Source organism: Pieris brassicae, chromosome 2, assembly GCF_905147105.1.
Source record: "Pieris brassicae chromosome 2, ilPieBrab1.1, whole genome shotgun sequence".
In the NCBI taxonomy this organism is placed as follows: domain Eukaryota; kingdom Metazoa; phylum Arthropoda; class Insecta; order Lepidoptera; family Pieridae; genus Pieris; species Pieris brassicae.
This window is the reverse complement of record NC_059666.1, coordinates 8,996,236-9,018,912: the sequence shown is the minus strand read 5'-3', so window position 1 is coordinate 9,018,912 and position 22,677 is coordinate 8,996,236. Positions and strand designations below refer to the sequence as shown.

Here is a 22,677-nt window from a genome sequence, read left to right as displayed (position 1 = left end):
AGGCTCCTAAACGTAGCACGAACGCCAAGTCCTATGCTAAATCGAAATGGTAAAACAATCTCCTTGCATGAACAGTAGTTTCATATTTGAGCCATTCATCGCGTTAAAATTGTCAAGTCGATTTCAGCAGTCGGAACCTTTTCAACTGGGAAACTGTATCTGTTTGGATGTGCTCTAGGATTCGGCATTTTCAATGTGGGAAGGAACGGAATGAATATAGGCACGCTTAGAGTCGCGGATAGTCATCACAATCTACATGCAGCCAAAGGATAGATAAGTCCGTTCCTTCAAGCGACCCGAGGTGACGAGAACGTACAACTCCCGCCGGAGACACAAATTTCCAATAAGTACCCCGGGGGATATCTTAGTCGTAGGTAAGAAAGAGCAAAGCCGTCTTCGCAGTCTATAAATGGTAGTGGACTGCGTGGATGTTGTGATTAAGCCCCCTTACTAATGTAACTCTCTGGCGCCGTGGATTTCCCTAATGTGAAGTCCAGAGTCTTGGATAATTAGCTCTTTCTGCCCCGAGATCGATATATATATCCGACTGATGTTGGTAGTCTTAGAACGCAGAGTATGAAGTGGTTTTTTTTTTATAAAGTAACAGGGGACAAACGGTAAGGAGGCTATCCTGATATTAAGTGATACACGCTCACATTGCCAGAAGGCTCGCAAGTGCGTTGCCGACCTTTTACTTCGGTCGTCGCAGTTTGTATGGCACAACCTGATTTCTGCTTAATTCTAATAGCGCTTAATTCTAATTCTAATAGCGCCGAGTAGACCATAGATAAAATAGATAAAAGATTTAGGGTGTGGTTCTATATAGGTCAAAGTAGCATTAGTTCTATGCCATTTAATCATATGTTCGTTATCACATCTGTGAAGTGGTTGGAGTTATAAAGCATACCACGCCCATATTAGGACCCGCCCACTGATAATTTAACTAAGTGTGCAAAATCAAAGAGAATGTATGGCGAATAATTCTTATTAATTTATTTATATTACTATTCATAAGTCTTATATATGATGATATTTTTGGACTCACGAAACTAGTTACAAATTACATTTTGTATTTTGTAGTGGTTCCTGGACAATACTTTTAAAATGATATAGTTATAATTATACAGCTGGAATAAAATTATGTTTCTTTGTATTACTTAAACTATACAACCAAAACAAAACTTGACACGTACTTTTTCTATTCAATTGTATTCAAAATTTTAGTTCGTTTCATTAAATCATACTTTTCGTGCGATGAATTCGACGACTGATTCAAGCAAATGTCTGACAAGCTAGTTGTCGTAAAACGTAATGTCGTAAAAGGGTATGATGTGGGAATTTTATTATTTTTCTTATAAAGAAATTAAAAATTCTGTTTTTTTAGCTTCTGAGACGATTTATGCTTAAATCTTATGAAATTGAACTCTACCTTATTTTTTTGTAAATAGCGTACCAATTCTTAAAAGGACGGCAACGCACTTAGCCTTCTGGCAATGTGAGTGTCCTTGGCCGGCGGTATCACTAAACATCAGGTGAGCCTCCTATTACATAAAAAAAACAAAGTATAGTATTTATTCGCCGTGAATCAGAGTCGAGACTTGTACAAACTATGAAATAACGACTACAGTATTTCAAAACACAATCTTCTTTTTACATACAGGAGTCAAATCTTAACTTATAGGAGCTAAATCTTACCCCATATCGTTTCCGTTGTCATGAAATATACTTAGTGCTTAAATTAAAACTATAAGACTAGTTTGTTTAGTTATTCCATATCATTACTGTATGTTTAGTAATACAATATACGGTATATTGTTGTAGGTTACCATTATTGCAATGCACTTATTGTACTTCTTTGGTAGCAGCAAAACTGAGGCTATTTCCGCCTTAAAGTGTTATTGTGATTTCTCGATCATTGAAATGCAGCATATTTAACAAATGTATAAAGCTCCGATAAAATGCTAGGCGTGGTCACGTTGGGCACGCCCTCTGGATAGTGGAAACTGGATCGCGGGATGCGAGTGTCACTGTTCCATCGGCAGCGAAGCGCGGCGCTCGGAGATGGCGCGGCCGCCGAACCGCACGTAAGTTCTTTTACTTATCTTGTATCAAATTTTGCTGATTGGTGTACAATGTTATGTACAGTTTAGGATACTTAATAGCAGTTTTGGTCTAGTGTTTTTAGCGTGCGGTTATCTTACATGAGGTCGTAAGTTCGGATCCCGGCTGTTCAACAACGATCTATATGACTTTATATGTGCGGCACTGTGACCGACATTAAACCCAAAGAGTTAACGGCGTATATCGGGTAAAGAAGAATGATTTATTTGTCTGCTTAATATAGATCACGAAACAGTGAAAGAGTCAGTCAGTCAGTCCCATACCTAAAAGGTGTAGTTTCTGTTTTACTTTGTCTTGTTTCTGAACTATTTTTAAAATATAACATAGCATTTTTATAATCATAAATAAATATTTTTTGTGAATTAGAATACTATTAAAATTGCTGATTTTAAGTTATAAAATCTTTACGATGCATTCAGTATTAACTTAAAAAAGACAGCCCTACCTAATTTATACCCAATCAGATGAATAAAAAAAAATTTATCGAGAAAAACTTAAGTATTTTTTATTGAGGAGGTTGAAAAAGTTGCACTCTATTAAGTGGAATATTTTCCTTATTTAGTATTCCATAAATTCATCATTGAAGGTTATTTATTATAATTATTTTTCAAGAAAATACGATGCTTATTTATCCTGGTTGGATAATTGAAAATATCGGATATTTTTATGGTATTAAACAAAGAAAATATCAGTATTTTTTATTTATTAAAATATAAACTTACAATGTTCTGTGGCTCCAAAAACACACAGCAAAGGATCAGTGGTGTTTATAAAAATCACCCCTTGTTTTGGAGGAAAATGTCTCGTATTACTCCAACGCTGAGTCACTGTTTACATTAAAATCATATTTTTTTTCTACTTTAATTCCAATAAGTAGATAAAATAATTATTTAATTAATAAATTACTATTAAATTATAACTTTTGTAAATTAAATAAAATTGGTTTGGAGGTAGTGGATCTCTATATTGCGATGTTCGACAATTCATTCTAAAAATTAAATCGGTAATAATCAAAACATAGTAATAGCACAGAAAAAAAGTTACAACCTGGAATTTCTAATGAAAAACATAATTTTTAATCGATTACAAATTTTATAAAATGTACATACTTTAAGCAAATAATCCTAAAATAATACCTATATTAAGAGAATCAAATTATACTCTATACATATATTAAGAAGGAGAATCAATCAATCTAAGGAATATACAGATTTTTGTAATCATACCATAAAACAATTCGTAACAATAAATACAACTATCAAAATAAATAAAATTACTTTTATTAATAAAAAATTTTTACTCAACGAATGTAGGTTTTTATCTAGAAAACATAATTTATAAATACTTTTTTGGCGTCATTAAGTGCCTAACACGCGTATGTAATTAACAATATAATCAGCAGGCCAATGAGAGATAGTATATATAACTAAAAACTCAGATGAAAATGTGTATAATGCAGAATAAATCCAATTAACGAACGCAACAGAAGTGCTCCATGAGAAGGCTGTTTCCGAAATCGGGTTAGCGATGACATGTACTCGACGATTTACATTTTGGGAAATAGGGTTGTTAACCCCTTTTATTTTATGCCTGTAATTCTTTACATTTATTATTTTATTTCTTACAAAGAAAATAATAAATTAGAAGCTTTGAGTTGAACCCTACCACGGCTTGATTTTTCCAATTAAGTGAATTTATATTTGAAAACTGTGATTTGTGCTTTATATTTTATGTTTAGTACAACTATACATATAGATTTGCATCGGTTAAAATGTATTAACTACGTATTTTTGAATTGAAAACTTAGAAATATGAGTTATTTTTTCTACCTTCGCTGCAATTCAATTATAAAACTGGCAACCCTAGCCAGGGGTCAGTTCACATTGAGGGTCCTCAGTCATCCCGGTACATTTGTCACTCCACTCCAACACCGCTAATGGAGTGGACCATGATTATTTCGGGAACAATCGTGGGTTATTAACTGTTGAAGCCGTAATTCAATCATATTAGGACGGTCTGGAATTGAAAATAACACCTCTTGAAATATATTTCCCAGAAAGTAAATACTGTGGTAGAAATACATAGACTATCTATTACTTATTCGATTATTTATTCGATGGTAAGGCACTTTCTTCTACCAGGAGGTTCTGAGTTCGGAGTCACCAGTTCGATTGTTATTTATATCGCATAAATTCAATTACATTATCAGTATCGTATGACGTTCGACTGTAGATTATGGGGTCAAAATTCGATTCTTCTATGAATATTTTCACTAAAATAATGAAAACGGCGCTTGCAGTCTCAACTGTCTTGCATAAAGCTTCCTGCGCCTGAGTTTCAGAATTTTTAAAATGTTTTAGGGAGTTATGTATGTGAACAAAGGACTGCGCACACAGCTGTGTGCTCCGTAAATGGACAATTCGGTGTGTCAAAAGCTCTGAGCTCCATTAATAATGCAAGCAATATAAATTCTAGGTTTTTAATAAAAACATGATGTTAGTATGCTAGTAAAAGTAGTAAAAACAATTTGAATACGTATAGTGTAGGTTCGTATCGTGACTCGAAGACGCCATTTTTTGAAGTGTGATTTGACTATATGTTATATTTCAATATTTATAATACGATAATGTAATCATTTAAAATATAAATAGAATGTGGACTCCTCTTAGCTAAATATAATTAATAAAAAACAGAATATTAATCAAAACTCCAATTATGGGATGCCAATTTAATATTTTACAATTGATCGTAACCAGTTCAAATTTGACATGTTATTTTTCTCCAGGTTGTGGCGGCGTGTCTTCCTCTAGAATGTCTCTGAAGACGCCGACTCCGGCGGGCGGCGAGCGCGAGACATGGGGCAAGAAGGTGGACTTCCTGCTCTCTGTCATCGGCTTCGCTGTCGATCTCGCAAACGTCTGGCGATTCCCTTACCTCTGCTACAAGAATGGAGGAGGTAAGCCCATTAATCAGTAGAAGAGAATACTTCGAATCGAGAAAACAGCGCGAAACTACTTTATATTTAAAAAAATGGTTTACATGAAGCTATAGGAATTTTCGTTTGTTTTTTTCAGTTATTAATTACCATAACATTACAGCGTCAAAAATCAATTAAATACTCATACGTTTTTTGTGTTTCATTAAAACATATTGTCAAGAAGGATAAGATACTTTGCTTCATAATTATTGTTTATTTTCTTTGAACGTAATAGGATTACGAATTTAACACATATTAGACATAAATTACTATTATAAATGATTTAAAAACCAACAAAAGTGGGACGAGTCAGATTACAGCTGACAAACAAATCTTTTATATATATTTATATACTAAAATTCCCGAAATTCTTATGGAAATACTTAATACATTTTCTGCAATTTTGGTATAAGTAGACACTACTAAGGGCCGGTACAAGCGAGTGAAACGACCTTAGATAAGTGCCATTTGCCACCTCTTGGCACGCTAATTGTCGCTTCATTGCTAGTTTGAGTTGTGTTCACGTTGATATCAGTAACTCAACCGTGACTTTTATAATCTATTTACTAACGTTAATAGTGCTTAATTAATATGAAAAGTGTAAGATTTGTATCTACGGTGTATATTGGATCTGGGTTTAGATTAATAATTGATGAAAAACATAACTAAAATACTTTTATATGAACAAAAAACACATATGCACTAACACGGCATACATTTTATATAGAAAGTAATATATTAAATAATTCTGCTGATTTCGTATAAAAAATGTAATATACTAAGTATATATGACGAAGCTGGGAGTAGAATAAGGACAAATCTATTTATCTAGCTTCATTTTAAACAAAAATGTGCGTGTACTAGTGTACACACGTAAGAAGTGAAACTTCTTTATGACCTTATTTTTCGAAAAATTATCTTTTACGTGCAACTTTCCAGAAATTGGTTAAATAAAATAAAATTTGATAAAGTTTAACAAAAGGCTTTTATTATCATAGAAATGAATACAAATAATACAATTATTTCATTTTACCTTATTACTACTAAGTTTATTACAGAATTTCTTTAATTGTAATAAATTTATTACTATATTTTTATTATTAATGGCTTCGAATCTCTTCGAATCAACCGTGGAAAGAAAAAGATGGCGGGTAACGGAATAATGTGACGCGTAACGGAATAATGTCACACGTTACCGAAAAATGTAACGGTATTTTTTTTAAACGCCGATAAAGGAGTTTCACTTCAAAATAACATATCTATAAAAACAATATTGTTTGTAATTCTAACCATTAAATTAAAAATAAAAAAATTAATTATTCATATAGGTAACACAATGTACTTATTAACGTCAAAAACAGAAATGTTTCTAAAATGCTTCTAATTTTACATTTACCGCCAGTTCTCAAATCAACAACTGTTTTTGAGAAACCTCGTGTTGCATTAACTATATCCTTTCGTAATATACTATCAACCAGGTCCCACTAATCAAATCAATTATTAAGATCAAAGGAAATCTTTCCAAAAGAAAGTAAGTTAATTAAATTACTATTTTACTCGTTTTTGACGAACATTTTTTAGATGAATACCAAAAGTACAAATAATTGTATTTGCTGGATTCGGTAGTGGGCTGATCCGTTTTAGAGAAAGCATTGTTAGGTGCCTATCTCGAACCAATTCGCTGTTTTGGTGATGATTTTTTTTTATTATATGTTTTTATTTTTTATTTCTTTTTTGAAACACTTATGTTTACTTCAATGGTCATACATTTTAGATGAAAGATTTTGTAATATATGCAGTAGATTAAGTACAATGTATGATGTGGTAAACTTTAATAAATAAATAAATCCTTCTATACATTAAATATCGGTTATACTTAGCTATATTGTGAACAATTCCTACACCTTGCAGTACAGTCTGATTGCATGCAGGACGTGTATAGTGCCCTTGAAGTCTAATGACCGACCGACAGCTTCTTGTTACTAAGCTTCTGTTGCTTGAGAGCGCTCAGTCACTAATTGAACACGAAATAATTCCCTCGGGTTTAAGCTCTATTTCAAGGTAATGGAGATGCCGTGTACAAGGAAAATGTATGTTCGATTTATGCAATGTGTATTCATACAATTGCCTTATAATCGAGGGCTGGACCAGGGTCACGGTCATTGATGTGGAGAGAAGTTCTACTACGTGTGACTCCTGCGTGACGCAATCGCTAGATTCACTCTGACTAATTATACTATCTATTATAATAAGAGTAACAAGAATCATCCCTGAGTTGCCCTCCTTTTCATTTAATTATGTTCAATTTTTATATTGAATTGTAACGAAGTGTTAATAAATAAACATTGGCTTGAACGGTGAAGGAAAACATCGTGAGGAAACCGGCTTGCTTTAGACCCAAAAAGTCGACGGCGTCAGGCACAGAAGGCTGATCTAGGTGCCTCTTAGATTAACAAACGATCATGAAACAGATACAAAGATCTGAGGTCCAGAGTTAAAAAAGGTTGTTGCGCCATTTATAAATAAAAACAAAATATATATAAAACACACTAACATGGTGTTCAGTTTATGAATATAATAGTCTGTTAGAATAGGTAAATGCAGTTGCTGATATAACGAATTGTTAAACGCGAAAAAGAGAATTTAGAAAATTACCATCTTTTAGTCTCTTGTCTATTTCTTTAATCTAGGAAGATTATCATATTGACAAGGAAATGCTAAATAAAAAATGATAGAGATTTCTTTCTAGACAAATATTGAAAAAAAAATTGCTAGTGTATTAATTTATTATACATAAATTATTATTTATACATTATTTTTATGGTTTATTATTTATTTATTTAGTGCAGGCCGCTTGTCGAGACATGCCGTTCTTGACAATATGCACCGGTCCTTTGCCACCGTCAAGGTGCCAAGTCTACTTGAGCCGACTGGAATTGCAAGAGACGATGGCAAGAGGCCGGACGGTATAAGTCCATGGAAGATGTGCCGGGTGCTGGTAGAAGCAACCTGTTCAGACACACTGGCCCTTTCCCATCTACATGGAACCAACAACAGAGATGGTGCGACTTAGCATGCAAATACAGGGGTCTAGAGTCCGAATATGATTTTCTCCCATTCGGTGTTGAGACCTTTGGTCCGTGGGGTCCTAGCGCTATAAGGCTAAGGTAATAGCAAAAAGGTTAGTCAACATCAAAGGAGACCGAAGAGCTAGCAGCTACCTCGGACAAAAAATTAGTCCAGCTATTCAAAAGGGGAACGCTGCCAGTATCTTCGGAACCTTGCCTAATGGGACTCCTTTTAATAATATATTTTAGTTATTATATTTTAACAAAAACTATTTGTTTTTTGTTATATTAATTTATGTTAGCAGTATTATGATATTTATATTTTCTCATTATATGTATGTATAATATTCGTTTTAATAGTTTGACAGACGACCGCTGTATTTATAAAATAAAATATATTTTTTATATGAGTCTTAATTTATGAAACATAAAAGGTCCAAAGTCCGCACGTCTTCGTCCGTTACTTTCGTGTATCATTTAGATCGGTACGCATTAAACTTATTTCACGAGAGCTATTTGCAACTCACATCTTCAAAAACAAACTTTCGAACACTAATTACATCCCTTTCCTCCACTTTGTCCCTTTGCCGTCCAAGATGTAATTGACAATCAAAGCGCGCTCCGAAACTTCGTTAGTTGTCGACGTGCAGGAAAATTAGTAACGCAATAATGGGAGGGTAATAAGGTAATGGAGAGTGGAGGTCCGATCGGCCCCAGATCTAATTATATAGCGATATTATAATCCTTGAAGGCCTGCGTCGGAGATCGCACCGGAAATTTATTTAGCGTGGCCTTTGCCTATGACGTCGCCTTTAGCTGTGAATAATTCAATTTCGCGAAGCACTGGACCGTTTAACTTTGTTCCTCGTGTTGGTGTTATGTACGTTTTATCCTGCAATCATTTTTAGTCGGACTTTTTACATGGTATGTTATTTGTCAAATAACATATTTACGTCATCCTAAACAAATTTATTATTGAATTTTAATATCCTGGTGATTCGTACATTTAATTGTCGTCAATAGTAAGTTCATGAATATGGTGATTGGGATTCATCTTAACTTTTTATGATCTGATGTTACGGAGGAACTCCAATTTTATATTTTTTTACTACAATTCTTGCGTTTTTTTTTTAAAGAATAGGAGGCAAACGGCCAGAAGGCTCATTTAATCTTACCTCAATGCCAGAGGGCTCGCGAGTGTGTTGCTGACCTTTTAAGAATTGATACCCTCTTTTCTTGAAGGACCCTAAGTCGAATTCGAGTCCGGCAATACTTCATTGGGCTGCCGGTTCCATATAGTGGTGGTGCGCAACACAAACTGCCTTAAAAAACGTTGTGGATCGAATGAGACTGCGAAGTCGAGAATTTTTTAAATTATAATTATTGGTTTGACCATATTTCATACACATGTACAACATGTTGGGGAATAAAATTGGACTTTGGCACTGATTCTCTTTATTACGAACCAATTTCGAAAATAGTAAACGTCTACGTGGTCGTTAATTGATTGTGGCCCTTCATCATACGAAAGGGTCACATACATCAGTCACCCGTCAGTTACCGAGACATCTCACATTCACGATTTGACTTTCATTAACGGAAAATTGATTGTCACTCTACATCACACACACACTAATATCACTGTTATTTTTTCATTGTAAATGAAATTTTAAGATCAGAATAAAAATTCATACCGTAAATGCGTATTTATTATATTATTTACATGTTTCAAATGCTTTACAATAGTCTAAAGCAGTGTTTCCCAAGGTGGGGTCCATGCATAGGGAACATTTGATGGTATACGAAAATTTATTAAAATTATTGATTGAATTGCAGTGTTTAAAATTTACTTACTTTGTTCGTTAACAATTTCCTAGTAATTTCATCCTTAAAACTATCATTTAACAATTTTAAGTCAACAATTCAATTTTTTTTATATTAAAAAATGATATAATAATAATAATAATTTTTATGTTAGATTCGGGAGGGCAAGAATTTTAGAAAGGCTAAAGTGGGGCATGGCTCAAAAATGGTTGGGAATCATTGGATCAGATAATGCAATGCACTTGACATTTCTTTAATGACATGAGGAGTCGCGTAGAGCATATCCAATAGAAGATGTGATACTCACATTAATAAAATGAAATATGAATTTAATTGTAATAGGTATTCAATATAGAAACTTATTTTTATATTGCTTGCTTGGATCTAGATAAGTTATAGGTTTGAACATTTTACACGTCTTAAATTATAAACGAAACAATCAAATGAATAACTTTTAGTTTGGAATATGTTACGGCTTACCCTAAATTTCTCTCCAGGGGAGTAAAGGGAATCAAGAAGTCTTGGGGGGTTTTAGGAGGTACATTTATAAAGTTTAGGGGTACTATATACGGAAGTATTTTTATTTCAAAACGCACGATTCTATATAATTTATATTAAGCCAGAAACTAAACCAAAATCCAAGATCGTAATTTTATACTACCTGAAATATTTCAAATTATCTTTCTTATCTACACTCGGTACAACAAAAAACTTTAGGGTTATTATATAGGGTACATTTAGGGGTATTCGAAGTTAGTTCTAGGGGGAATATTCTCAGCTCGGCTCAGCTTTTAGTTTCGACGCATTTGCAAGTAAAATTATTATTGTGTCGTAATTATAAATGAAAAAAAACAAAAGAGTACTTTATTTAAAATAATCGAATAGTACTGTCATACATATTTAAAAGTAGTAAAGATACAAAATCAAGATTCGATTTTTAAGTATACCCAAATATAACTTGAAATGACTTACACGCATAATCAAAAGAAAGCACCATTGAATTGATAATCTTTAGTTTTTAAAGTCAGCCAAAAATTACTTCAAAACAAATGAAGTGAAACATTCGAAACTTTTATTCAGCGATACCTCAAATACGCCAATAAACTAATTTCCACTTGAAATGGAAACAATATCGATAAGTATCGGACCCTTGCGGATTTAATTCTGTTCCGAAGGAAATCTCATAATATCCAATCATCTGGATACCGGTACTTGTTACACTGGGGAATTGCGTCGAGATTCTATTACAAGAATATTTGGATGATAAATTGAATTTTGAAAAATAAATTCATTGTTTATGACTATTAATAGAGCAATGTATTGGCTTAAAGGTTACGTTACCAGTCCATAAAATTAATAAAAAACAAAATAGAGCAATGTGCGAACGTCACAGATACAAACATTTTATTTCTTCAACCAAAAAAATAGATACAAAGAGGTTACATAATAGGGCCAAAGACAATAATAAGTTTACTTTAATTGCCTTTCATGTTAATCATTCATCTTATTGAGACCTCTATTTAAGTAAAATTGTTTGATAGTAATAATTTAAAGTAATTTTATAATAAACGTATTAAACAGAACACATATATTTTAGATTCAGGTGCGTTTGTCAAGATTTGAATTTAAATTGAGAATAGGCTAAAGACTTATCGTTAAAGCAAAATCCCACAATTCAACGACAAAAGCTCCAACCATGTGAGAAAAGTGACATAAAATAAGGCATAACTCAACCCGAGTTAAGTGCGGGGAACTTTTAAGACACTTTGGTCGACTTAGGCGGAGATCCTCTTTATTCTCGACCTGTTGCATCCGGCAATAAAGTAAATCCTTGCCATTTTCTCCCCTTCAGATACTACTTGATTTATAAGCGATAGCGCAACAAAGATTTGAAATTAAAGCAGAACTTACTTTATGTTACTCCATTGTAACTTGTAATCTACTAAACTATTGTTATACAATCTTTGTATAGATTTTAATTTTTAACTGTCATTTAGGAGCGCTGATTGTCGACTGTTGTTCAACGACTGATAATATTTATTATTTAAACAAAATATACACGTCTCGCACACATTAAATCGCTTTACAGTATTAAAAACTTTAAAAGATATATAGCAGTTATTTAAGAACTGAAATTTCTTGGTAAATATGAATTTGATCTTATTACTTTTATACTACATATTAAAGTTAATGGCAAGATAAAAGTGTTATATGGAAATATGTAGGTGGTAATATTGTAAATTGCTCCTGATTGGTCCATAACGGAAGCATCTCATTTCACAATTGTAGGACAGAAATTACAATAGTTTACTGCTTACTTGCATTATATGGCTCCATATCTTATTTGAATGTTTTTAATAAAATCTTTTTCTGTTTTTTTTAGAAATTTAATTTTACATGGCCATAATCACATGGTTCTCAATCCTTTTGTTTATATATCTACGTAGTTAATAACGCTATGTTAGGAGTTAGTATATCATATAAACGCAGAGCTATGTTGTGTTTCTTAAATATATAAAAAAAATCTTCACACCAAGTGTGATAATAATCCTTTGAACTATGCTAGCTTATCTGTAGTTAATGAGTTTTACAATATGTATAATGTATATCTGATGAACTGTGCAGACCTCAATAGCCTAGGTCTAGATACCAGGCCATACACTCAAAAAAAAGTGTGTCAGAGTTCAGCGTCAAAACGTCAAATAGGTCCGGGAATATTTTTATAGTAATTGACTATATTATCAACGACAATGGAAGTAAAGTAGAGAGAGTCGTGACAATTGTAAAATGTCTCAAGTTTCATAAAAGCTTCGAATACGAGTCTTAAAAGGCCAATTATCGCAATTTGCATCGCCCTCCCGTCGATATGAAATTATTGTCCCGAGAATTGCGACCTATGATCATAGAATGAATGAGGTTTTAACCTTAAGAGGATTTACTTTTTATTTAGAAAATATTAATTTAATTGCTGGCTGGTTTTTTATTCTTTTTAATCCTCTATTACCCTAGAGGATATTGTATAGTTAGACGTTCCTTTTTAGCAAAATCTATTGACTACTGATATATGACTTAGTTCACCAACAGTTTTGGGTTTAATTCCTGGAACAATAATAATTTAGATTGACAATAATAGTATCTAATGGACAGTAAAATAGACACAAATTTTTCAAACCTAACAGTTAGTTTAATTACTTTTCAGTTAAATTACATTCCAAAGAAACAAATTAAAATGATCCGGTTTTCTGTAAGCCTGTTTTTCCTTTTTAGGGGCTTTCTTGGTACCTTACTGCATCATGCTGGTGGTTGGGGGCATTCCGCTCTTCTACATGGAGCTGGCTTTGGGTCAGTTCCATCGCAAAGGAGCTATTACTTGCTGGGGCAGGCTCGTTCCGTTGTTTAAGGGTAAGTAACAACAATTAACAAAACTACCTAATTATTATTCACGAATAGTATTAACCTTGATAAAACAATAACAAGAAAAAAATCAGCCTTTTAAGACTAAACTATATGAATTAGTCAGAAAGTATAAAATTCTTAATATCTCATAAATAATTAATTTTCTGATTCTAAATATTATACTTCCTCACGTAAACTTCTCAGAGGTTTCTCCGTTTTCGCTTTTTAAAGTATTAAACTAAAGCAACTGCCTATATTTACGCCTTGCCTTTTACCCTAATCCTACGGACAACGTCGCCTTCGTGCACTAGACGTATTATAATAATTTTAGATATATGTAGACCGTAATTCCGAAGCACTTACTCGTACCTACGTCATAATTGACATCATTTCATCCCCCTTAAGTGCTCGCCACTGCCATACGATTTTCAAAGGCGCAGATTTGCGAGGCTTACGTTCAGTGATTTTATTTGACTCGATTGTCACGTCTTGCGCTGAGTGGCGTATGATATGATTTTAGAGGGATAGAATCAAATGGTCTAGAAATAATAGAATAATATTTTTTACTGCAACGTGGATATTAGGTATAGTTTAGGAAATATTTCTGTTCATATCAATGTGTAATAAACGTAACAGAAAATTGTTACATATAGAATAAATAAAATATCATGCGTCCGTCGTCTGCTATTAAATCTCGTTTATTAATATCCATCAATTTCTGTGTCATAAGTTGTGCGACCTTATTCTGATTTTAGATGGATGAACGTAAAAAGTTTTATATGAGTGGAATTGAAGTTAAATTTAGTCAATTAACCTTTTTCTCGAAGAGGCAGGCAAAGAACACGGATGTTCATTTGCTACCGACCTGATGTTGTTCTCTTTTAAATTAGCTAGTTGTTTTTTTTTATATGACGTATACTGTGTATTTGTGTATAAAGCACTTGTTAATTTAATTTTTTTTATAATGTAAGAGAAGTTATTACACAAATGTACAGTATTTACAATATTATTAACTCACATAGTAATAATTATAATTTTAAAATAAAATAGAAAAGTAAAACGAATTTAAAAAGTTTGGTCACTGTGGTTGGTCACCTTTAACGCTGGCAGCAGTTCCTCTCTGTATTGAGATACTTATAGTTGGTGAGGAAAGCTTCAGCTCTGGGTTCGCCTGGCGTCAACTTAAATCTTTAATTAACGCAATTGAACCCCACGGCCTAAACGTTTACTCCAAAAGGAACAAAATCTAAGTTGGTGTATTGACACCAATGATATATGGCTCAAATATATGAGTCAATACTCATATATTTGAGCCATTTATCATTTACAATTTACATTAATATAAGACTAAGGGTCTGTTTTACAATGAATAAATAAAGTACCAAATAGCTATGCAACACACAAATTATTTGGAACATAAATATTCCCAATAAAAAACTTCGCGTTTCATCGGACTCATAACTTATGATGGACTTTATGTGACGAGTAGCGCTATCTGACAGTCGTGAAACGCAACAATAGTGTTTATCCTACCAATAAGTAATAGAGCTTATTTGTAACTTATGTAGAACTTATCCGTACATTGTGAAACAGACCCTAAGTATCTAATATGTTATGTAGGCATAGGTTACGCTGTGGTTTTGATTGCTTTCTACGTTGACTTCTACTACAACGTCATCATCGCTTGGGCTCTGCGTTTTTTCTTCGCCTCTTTCACTACCATGCTACCATGGACCAACTGCGATAATGAATGGAACACGCCGGCTTGTCAACCAGTAAGTTTCGTTTAAAATAATAAAAATCGTAAATGAAGACATACAGTAAATTTTTTAGGTAGCATATGATAGAAGACGGTTTGGTGTACCGAAACAATTGTTACTTTCGCTTTTTTGTTTCCTTAATAAAATAATTAAACCTTATTTTGGAGCTTCAGATTACCTTTGAAGTAAAGGGAATATTTTTTAAAGTGAAACTTCTTTATCGGCGTTGAAAAAAAACCGTCACATTTTGCGTTACGTGTCATCTTTTTCTTGTCCCTACCACGGTTGATTCGAAGAGATTAATAACAAAAATATATAATAACGATAACAAAGATAGTAATAAATCTACATAAATTACAATTAATGAAATTCTGTAATAAGGTAAAATTATTTAATTGTATTATTTGTATTCATGTCCATGCCAATATAATAAAAGCGTTTTGTTAAACTTTATCTAATTTTATTTTATTTAACCAATTTCTGTATAGTTGCATATAGTAGATCATTTGTCGAAAAATAAGGTTGTAAAGAAGTTTCACTTCTTACGTGTGTACACTAATACGCGCAAACATTTTGTATATTTTTAGTTTGAAGCCAACTGGGAGTCAGCAAATGCAAGCCGAGTTCGTAATAGCTCATCCATGACACCTCAAGCTACACCATTCACATCAGCAGCATCAGAATATTTCAAGTAAGATATTTATTTAATATTTTCTTACCTCACTTGTTAAATATAGAGATTTATACTCTGACAAACTTATCGGGCAAAAGTTTAATAAATTTAGGGAATGGCACTAAAACAATTTTTTTTAGTCGGGCAATACTGGAACTACAAGACAGTGAAGGGCTTCACGATCTGGGAGCGATTAAATGGGACATGGCCTTATGTTTGCTGGCTGTTTATATTATTTGCTACTTTTCCTTATGGAAAGGTATAAGTACGTCTGGCAAAGTGAGTATATATTTTAATAGCTACAGGCAAGCAAAGTTACAATCTAAAAAATCTTAATCTACGTTTTAGTATTACGCTTAATTTAAAAAAACATCATTTATTTAGTCAACTTCACAATACATGCCAATTTTCAATTTAAAATAAGTAATGACGTCGAGTCGTTCTCGTATTTGCCGCGCCGTAACACGAATATTGAGTATACCTTGATAGGAAATTTAAATTTATACATTCAACGTCAGTAATCCGAGCAACCTCCGCCGAATTTAGGTCATCGATAATATTATTTATACCTATATTAATTGCTATTATAATACTCAAAGCATTATTGATGGCTAATTATCAAATAATAAACTTGTCTCATATAGGTGGTTTGGTTTACGGCACTATTTCCTTATGCTGTGTTGCTAATTCTCTTGGTTCGAGGGATTACTCTTCCCGGTTCAGCAACAGGAATTGCGTATTATTTGAGTCCTAATTTTGAAGCAATAGGTCAGCCACAGGTATGATATGATGTTTATATAAATATTAAAATCACCCATACAGACCCACACGATATTAACACAGTTATGATTTTTTATACATATAGATAACATATATGATCATCTTTCTCCTGTCTTCCATATACATATTTCCTAGTATAAAAGTTTTTAGCGTATTTTAAACCTAAGTTGATGTAGTAATGAAAACTTCTAGTCATACGTAACTTAACTAACACGTTATTAACAGTTAATTCACGGTGTCCTGAGATTCGGAATTATGAACTAAGGCTGCCGGAAATATTGAAAAAGTTTCGTAACATAATTCTACCTATATTTCATAGTTTCTCTTATTATTCAAATTGTTTAAATTATTCAAATATTTTTCACGATAAATAGTGTAATGTGACGTAATATTGCTAATAATTGTTATGGTATTGATTTGGATGATTCATAAAGATTTTAAACATATGAAAGAATTTCATAAATAAATTGACGGTAATAAGATTATTATTTCAGGTGTGGGTAGACGCTGCCACGCAAGTGTTTTTCTCTTTGGGTCCAGGTTTTGGAGTGCTATTGGCATATGCGTCGTACAATAAATATCACAACAACGTTTACAAGTATTACTTATAATTACTATTAATCATTTTTATCTGCTATTAAATTAATTAATTTTGATATTATCTTTGTACTATGTACTGAGGTCTTAGAAAATAAATATGTCAAGGTTAATATCTTTATATATTGTATAATAAAGTATTACACGCGATACAAAATTAAATGTTAAATTAACATCACTCACCGAAAACTGCTATATTTTACGTCACCTTTAGGCAAGAACAAAACAAATTATAATTTCCTTAGAATCCAATTAGTTGAAAAAAAACAGTTTAAAATTTCTTTTGCTGGGTACAATTACAATGTAACATTAGGTTATTTTTATTTTACCGAAACAAGTCATAGGCCCAACCCAAATCGATGATAATGCTCAGTTCTTTTATGTATAGCCCTATGCATGTAGGTTTATATTAATTTTCAAGAAATTCAGTTTTGTTTAACATTTTTATGATATATTGGGTAACAGTGAAAATTTTCCAGGGATGCAATTTTGACGAGCGTTATAAACTCATGCACCTCTTTCGTGGCTGGTTTCGTCATATTCAGCGTTTTGGGTTACATGGCTTATACTTCTGGTAAAGATGTTCAGGATGTGGCAACCGAGGGGCCTGGCCTTGTATTCGTTGTATACCCAGCAGCTATAGCGACTATGCCAGGATCCACATTTTGGGCGTTAATATTTTTCATGATGCTGCTAACTTTGGGTTTGGATAGCTCTGTAAGTACTTCTCTGAAACATTGCCTTTACGGTTAAATTCACCTTCGGATTCATAGTAAAATTAGCGCTTATTCTCGACTGAATACTTAATAATACGCTTTATTACTGAACATTTAAATGAGTTTCCGACAGTTTTTCACAATACGATACCTAGTCACAAATGTGTGAGTCATTAGAGTTATCTAAAATTGTAATTAATAACAGTGTACGTATTGAACCAAATATAATATTTACAAATGAATGTCAAATCGAAAACTAACAAAAGAGATGTCCTATTAAGAAAATACTTTTTAAACGGATTGAAGCAATTGTGTAATAATTATAAGGTACAATACGAGATATCCTAAGTTTTTTTTTTCATTTAATTTACACATTTGATTTATACCGAAAAGAGAAAATTTAATGTACGTTGAACCATGGATCGTTTCTTGTATCACTTTTAACTTAAGTATTATGTATTTGTAAAAGGTACGTGAATCATAAATACAAGAACGTAGTAACGTTTGAGCCCCAGTAGCGTTGGAAACTTTCTTCTAATAAATAATTTTTGGTAATAAAGGCTTTACTTTAGCTAACGAAGTCTTAAATTAGGCTGTATATTCATTTAAGTCTCAGTCCATATGTGTATGCATACGTCCCCTACATACGGATACGGATTAGCGACTCGAAATTCTAGGCTAGGACATTAAAGAAACCTTCAACACGTAAAACAATATTTTTTCATCGACAGTTTGGTGGTTCGGAAGCGATTATAACTGCATTGAGTGACGAATATCCTCCAATTGGTCGTCACAGGGAGATATTTGTGGCCTGCCTTTTTACATTATATTTCTTTGTGGGCTTAACATCATGTACTAAAGGTGGCTTCTACTTCTTTCAACTTTTGGATCGATATGCCGCAGGGTATTCTATGCTGGTCGCTGTTTTCTTTGAAGCAATTGCCGTGTCATGGATTTATGGTAATTTTATATCTTATAATTTAAATTAAACATCATTTTGTTCAACTGTTTAGTGGCGTTGTTTAAATATATTTTTATTTAATCTCCTTCATGGATCAAATCAAGTGTGTTTTGCTCTTGGCTTGGCTTCCCGAATCCAAGAGGATACATATATTTGAGGTCACATAATAACATAGCGTATCATTGAATTATTAAAACTTTTTAATCAAAAGTGTCTTGAATTTGATTTACGTAGAAAAATTTATTTGAAGTCCCAGGGGGCATTAGTTCTATTAGTGTTTGTTTCATTTATATATTTTTGAGGTAGATGATGATTAGGCTTTAGGAGCCTTATCTGACACTATTGTTTAGCCAGAATTGTTCATATTGAATTATTTAATTTATGAATTATTCAATTAGATTTCGTAGTTCCTGAAATCATTCTTTAAGTTCAAGTTCGTGTTCAATCAAACTGAGGGCAACTTTTAATAGGAATTTTTTCCCGCTTTCGTATCACTTTACATAATCGCAGCGAAATGTTGACTAAAACATGACTGAAAATACATTATGCGCCTATGTTGCTCACTGATACTGTCTGGCTTTAACACTGAAGAAAGAATCTACTTACTGGCTTTAACATTGAAGAAAGAATCTATGAAATCGGTTCCGTAGTTATACAGTTTAACGAACTTTCATCTTTATAATAAAGTAAGACAATATTGTCAATACCCAGACTATGAATGAGATATCTTGAGATCCTTGGAGCAGGCCTTGACCTGCTGAGAGGTTCTTGCAAACCAATTAGAAAATAGATATTTATTATTATTTAGTAATAAAAATTTATGTAATTTTGTTCATTTAAAAATTATAATAGGATTAAGTTTACTTTGTTTTACAAGTAATAAAAGGCATTTTATATTACATACATAATAAATATTGTCTTCAGGTACTGAACGATTCTGCGAAGATATTCAAGACATGATCGGCTTTAAGCCTGGACTTTATTGGCGAATTTGCTGGCGATTTATTGCACCAGCATTTCTTCTGTTTATCACGGTGTATGGGCTTTTGGATTACGAACCTTTGCAATACGAAGGCTATATATATCCATGGTGGGCTAACGCTCTCGGATGGGCTATAGCTGGCTCCAGTGTCATTTGCATCCCTACTGTTGCCATATATAAAATTTTGACGACCAAAGGAACCTTTTTCGAGGTAAGTATTTATTTCTTTTTGTCTATGATATACAAATACACTCATGTATCTGTATGTTTTATATATTGTGGTCTGTATAGTGGTCTGATTGTAAATTTAAGCATTATATATCATTAAAGTTTTCAAGGTTCAGCATTTTTAATATATTTATATTAAGACAAAAAAGGTTATGTACAATTCGACATGTATTTTCAACAGCGACTTCACATTTTGACAACCCCGTACGCGGATTCCGAGCGCGCTGTGCACAATGGGGTAGTGGTGTCAGAGAGCGGCGGGGTCCGCTTGACGTCAGCTGTCACCACCCCTACCACCCCACCAGTAACCACCCCCAATAGCTCACAGCCAGCACCTGTGTGAGCCCAACTCTCCTTCGACGTCTACTATGTTTAAATGTTAAATTCATTCAAAAGCTTATATAATTACAGTAGGAAGTTCTTTTCGGGCGGGTTTTTATGTATATCTCATAGTCATAGTCTAGCCATAGTCTAGTCTTGAGCAATTTCATGTCAAGCTGTAAGGAATTGCTTTGATTTGAATTTTGACAGCTGTTTCCAAAGCTGTCAAAATAGCGCGGGCTATTTAATGAAGGTAACGTTATGAGATTAGCAAGTAGTTCTATATTACTAGGCCATAACTTAGTAGATTGATAATTATTTAATATATGCAGTAGCTACTCGATAATTTTGCAGTAATCGTAACTTGCTTAATGTAGAAAAAGTTATGCGTAACTAATTTAAAGCGGTGGTTTGCGCCATTCAGTAAACCGTCGTTAATATATGTAAGTGTAATTGAAATTACTTCTGAGCGTAAGGTTGAAGCTGGAACAATTAGAAATAGTACGAAGTTCACAATTTAGATCTACTAGTCACAATACGTTGGACCCCAAACAAGAATATTATAGATGCATAATGCATAACTGTCAAAATAATCAAAGAGTAAAATCATCATAAATAATAAAATTAAAAAGTTGAAATAAAAAAAAGAAATTGATTTCAAAGATTTCCTGTAGTTTTGCAATAGAGATAGTTCAAATATTTAACCTGTTAAGTGTAACCGTTTCTTAATCTATACTAACATAAATGAATATTTCAACACGAGGCAGTTTAAAATTGCTTAAAAACTAATTGTAACTTTTGTTAGAGTTTAAATCTTTACACTATTCGATTTGGAATATGAAATGCTGTGTAGATAATAGTAATTGTAGAAAATTAATATTTTAAGCCTATAGGCGTATTTCTGTCGTACTTGATGTTGTGCAAAGTTCATATACCCACAATATGGTTATTACAATCATTTTTTATAGAATATATATGTAGGGATTAATAATTTAAAAAAAATATTTACTATATTCTCTATATCTTAGAATTTTTCTCTCTCGGTGTTGTGGTAAACAGTTTGATGGTGTTCCATTTTTAGTACTTAAATTTTGTTACTTTACAATTCTTCACTCCGCGATGGGCAATGCGGACTGATGAAATGTATTACTGGTTTTTTATGTATGATTAAGCGTAAAATGGTATTGTATCAATGGATCTTCCATTATTTGATAAGGTCGTCTCCACACGTCGTAGTTAAACGTTTCATGTGTAGCTGATGCATATAACCTCTTAATGTAGGACTTTTTCTCTACCGTTTCAAATATTCTTATATAACTTTTTCTCTACGTGTTAGGTAAATAAAGATAACATTAATCACTTAAACCGCTTTGCAAAGAGAAGCGTAATCATAAAGCTTCTCTTTGCAAAGTATGTATCCAGTTTATAGTAGAATGAGTAGAATTTGGTGTTAAGATGTTAAACATTTATCGTAATAGTAAATATTTATAATCTATTGTCATACCAGCCATTATGACAATTGATTTCACGAATAAATTTATTTGTACTCCTTGATGTTTTATTATATTGTCTCTGACAACAAACTTTTGTCTATTCCAAAAAAATCCTTGTTCTTAATAATATATTTATACAGAAAACTTATCAACAAAATGTACGCGTGCGTGCCTCCGGCTGGTAAGGCCCAAGTTCAATAAGAACTATCCCTTAGATATTGTGTGTAAATAATGAAAAGTTGGCGTTAAAATTATCGTAATTGACTAATACATTACATGTCTACACTACAACTATTTTAATATCAACGCATTTTGGGTATATAAAGATGAAATCATTGATTTAATATTTGTTAAAATGTACATATGCTGTAGCATAAGGAAAGTGCAGCTCTTCCTTTAATATAAACGGGAGATTTTCAACTCGAGTCTTACCACTCAGTTGATGGCCCAAAGGCCCCAGTTGCCCTTAGCAGCCGGAATAACTGTGTTAGCGTTACAGGGTATGACGTCATCGTCGTGATTGACATTCATTCCTTCGACTGCTGTGTGCTGTTTAACTGTAGCCAGGTCTGGTCTGGTCTGGTCGGGGAAGGAGTACATTAAATTATTGTTATTAATACAGGCAGTAGTTGTTAAAAATGCGGTTACAAAGGAGACTTTAATGTGGACATTAAACGGCTGATGCCATTAAACTAATTAGTAACGTCTCGTTGGGTGATCCTGACGTCATTATCTGATATAATTAGTACGCAGGCCTTGCTTTTGTTAAAATTCATGTTT

The 22,677-nt window shown here is 32.8% G+C and overlaps 1 protein-coding gene across 2 annotated transcripts; it reads left to right on the top strand.

Annotated features, from left to right (window-relative positions):
* Positions 1-2,017: 2,017 nt before the first annotated feature.
* Positions 2,018-21,945, top strand: LOC123720520 (sodium-dependent dopamine transporter). 2 transcript variants are annotated; one of them, XM_045677163.1, is made up of 12 exons: positions 2,018-2,084; positions 4,907-5,077; positions 13,258-13,392; positions 15,007-15,161; positions 15,734-15,837; positions 15,960-16,098; positions 16,464-16,598; positions 17,094-17,197; positions 17,676-17,913; positions 18,644-18,872; positions 19,798-20,066; positions 20,265-21,945. In XM_045677163.1, exons 2-12 carry the CDS (start codon positions 4,933-4,935, stop codon positions 20,424-20,426), a joined length of 1,815 nt encoding a protein of 604 aa, XP_045533119.1. In that variant the 5' UTR covers positions 2,018-2,084; positions 4,907-4,932; the 3' UTR covers positions 20,427-21,945. The 2 variants fall into 2 exon arrangements, with proteins under 2 accessions (XP_045533119.1, XP_045533120.1); XM_045677164.1 differs by lacking the exon at positions 2,018-2,084 and adding an exon at positions 7,943-8,265 and having other exon boundaries at positions 4,938-5,077.
* Positions 21,946-22,677: the final 732 nt, after the last annotated feature.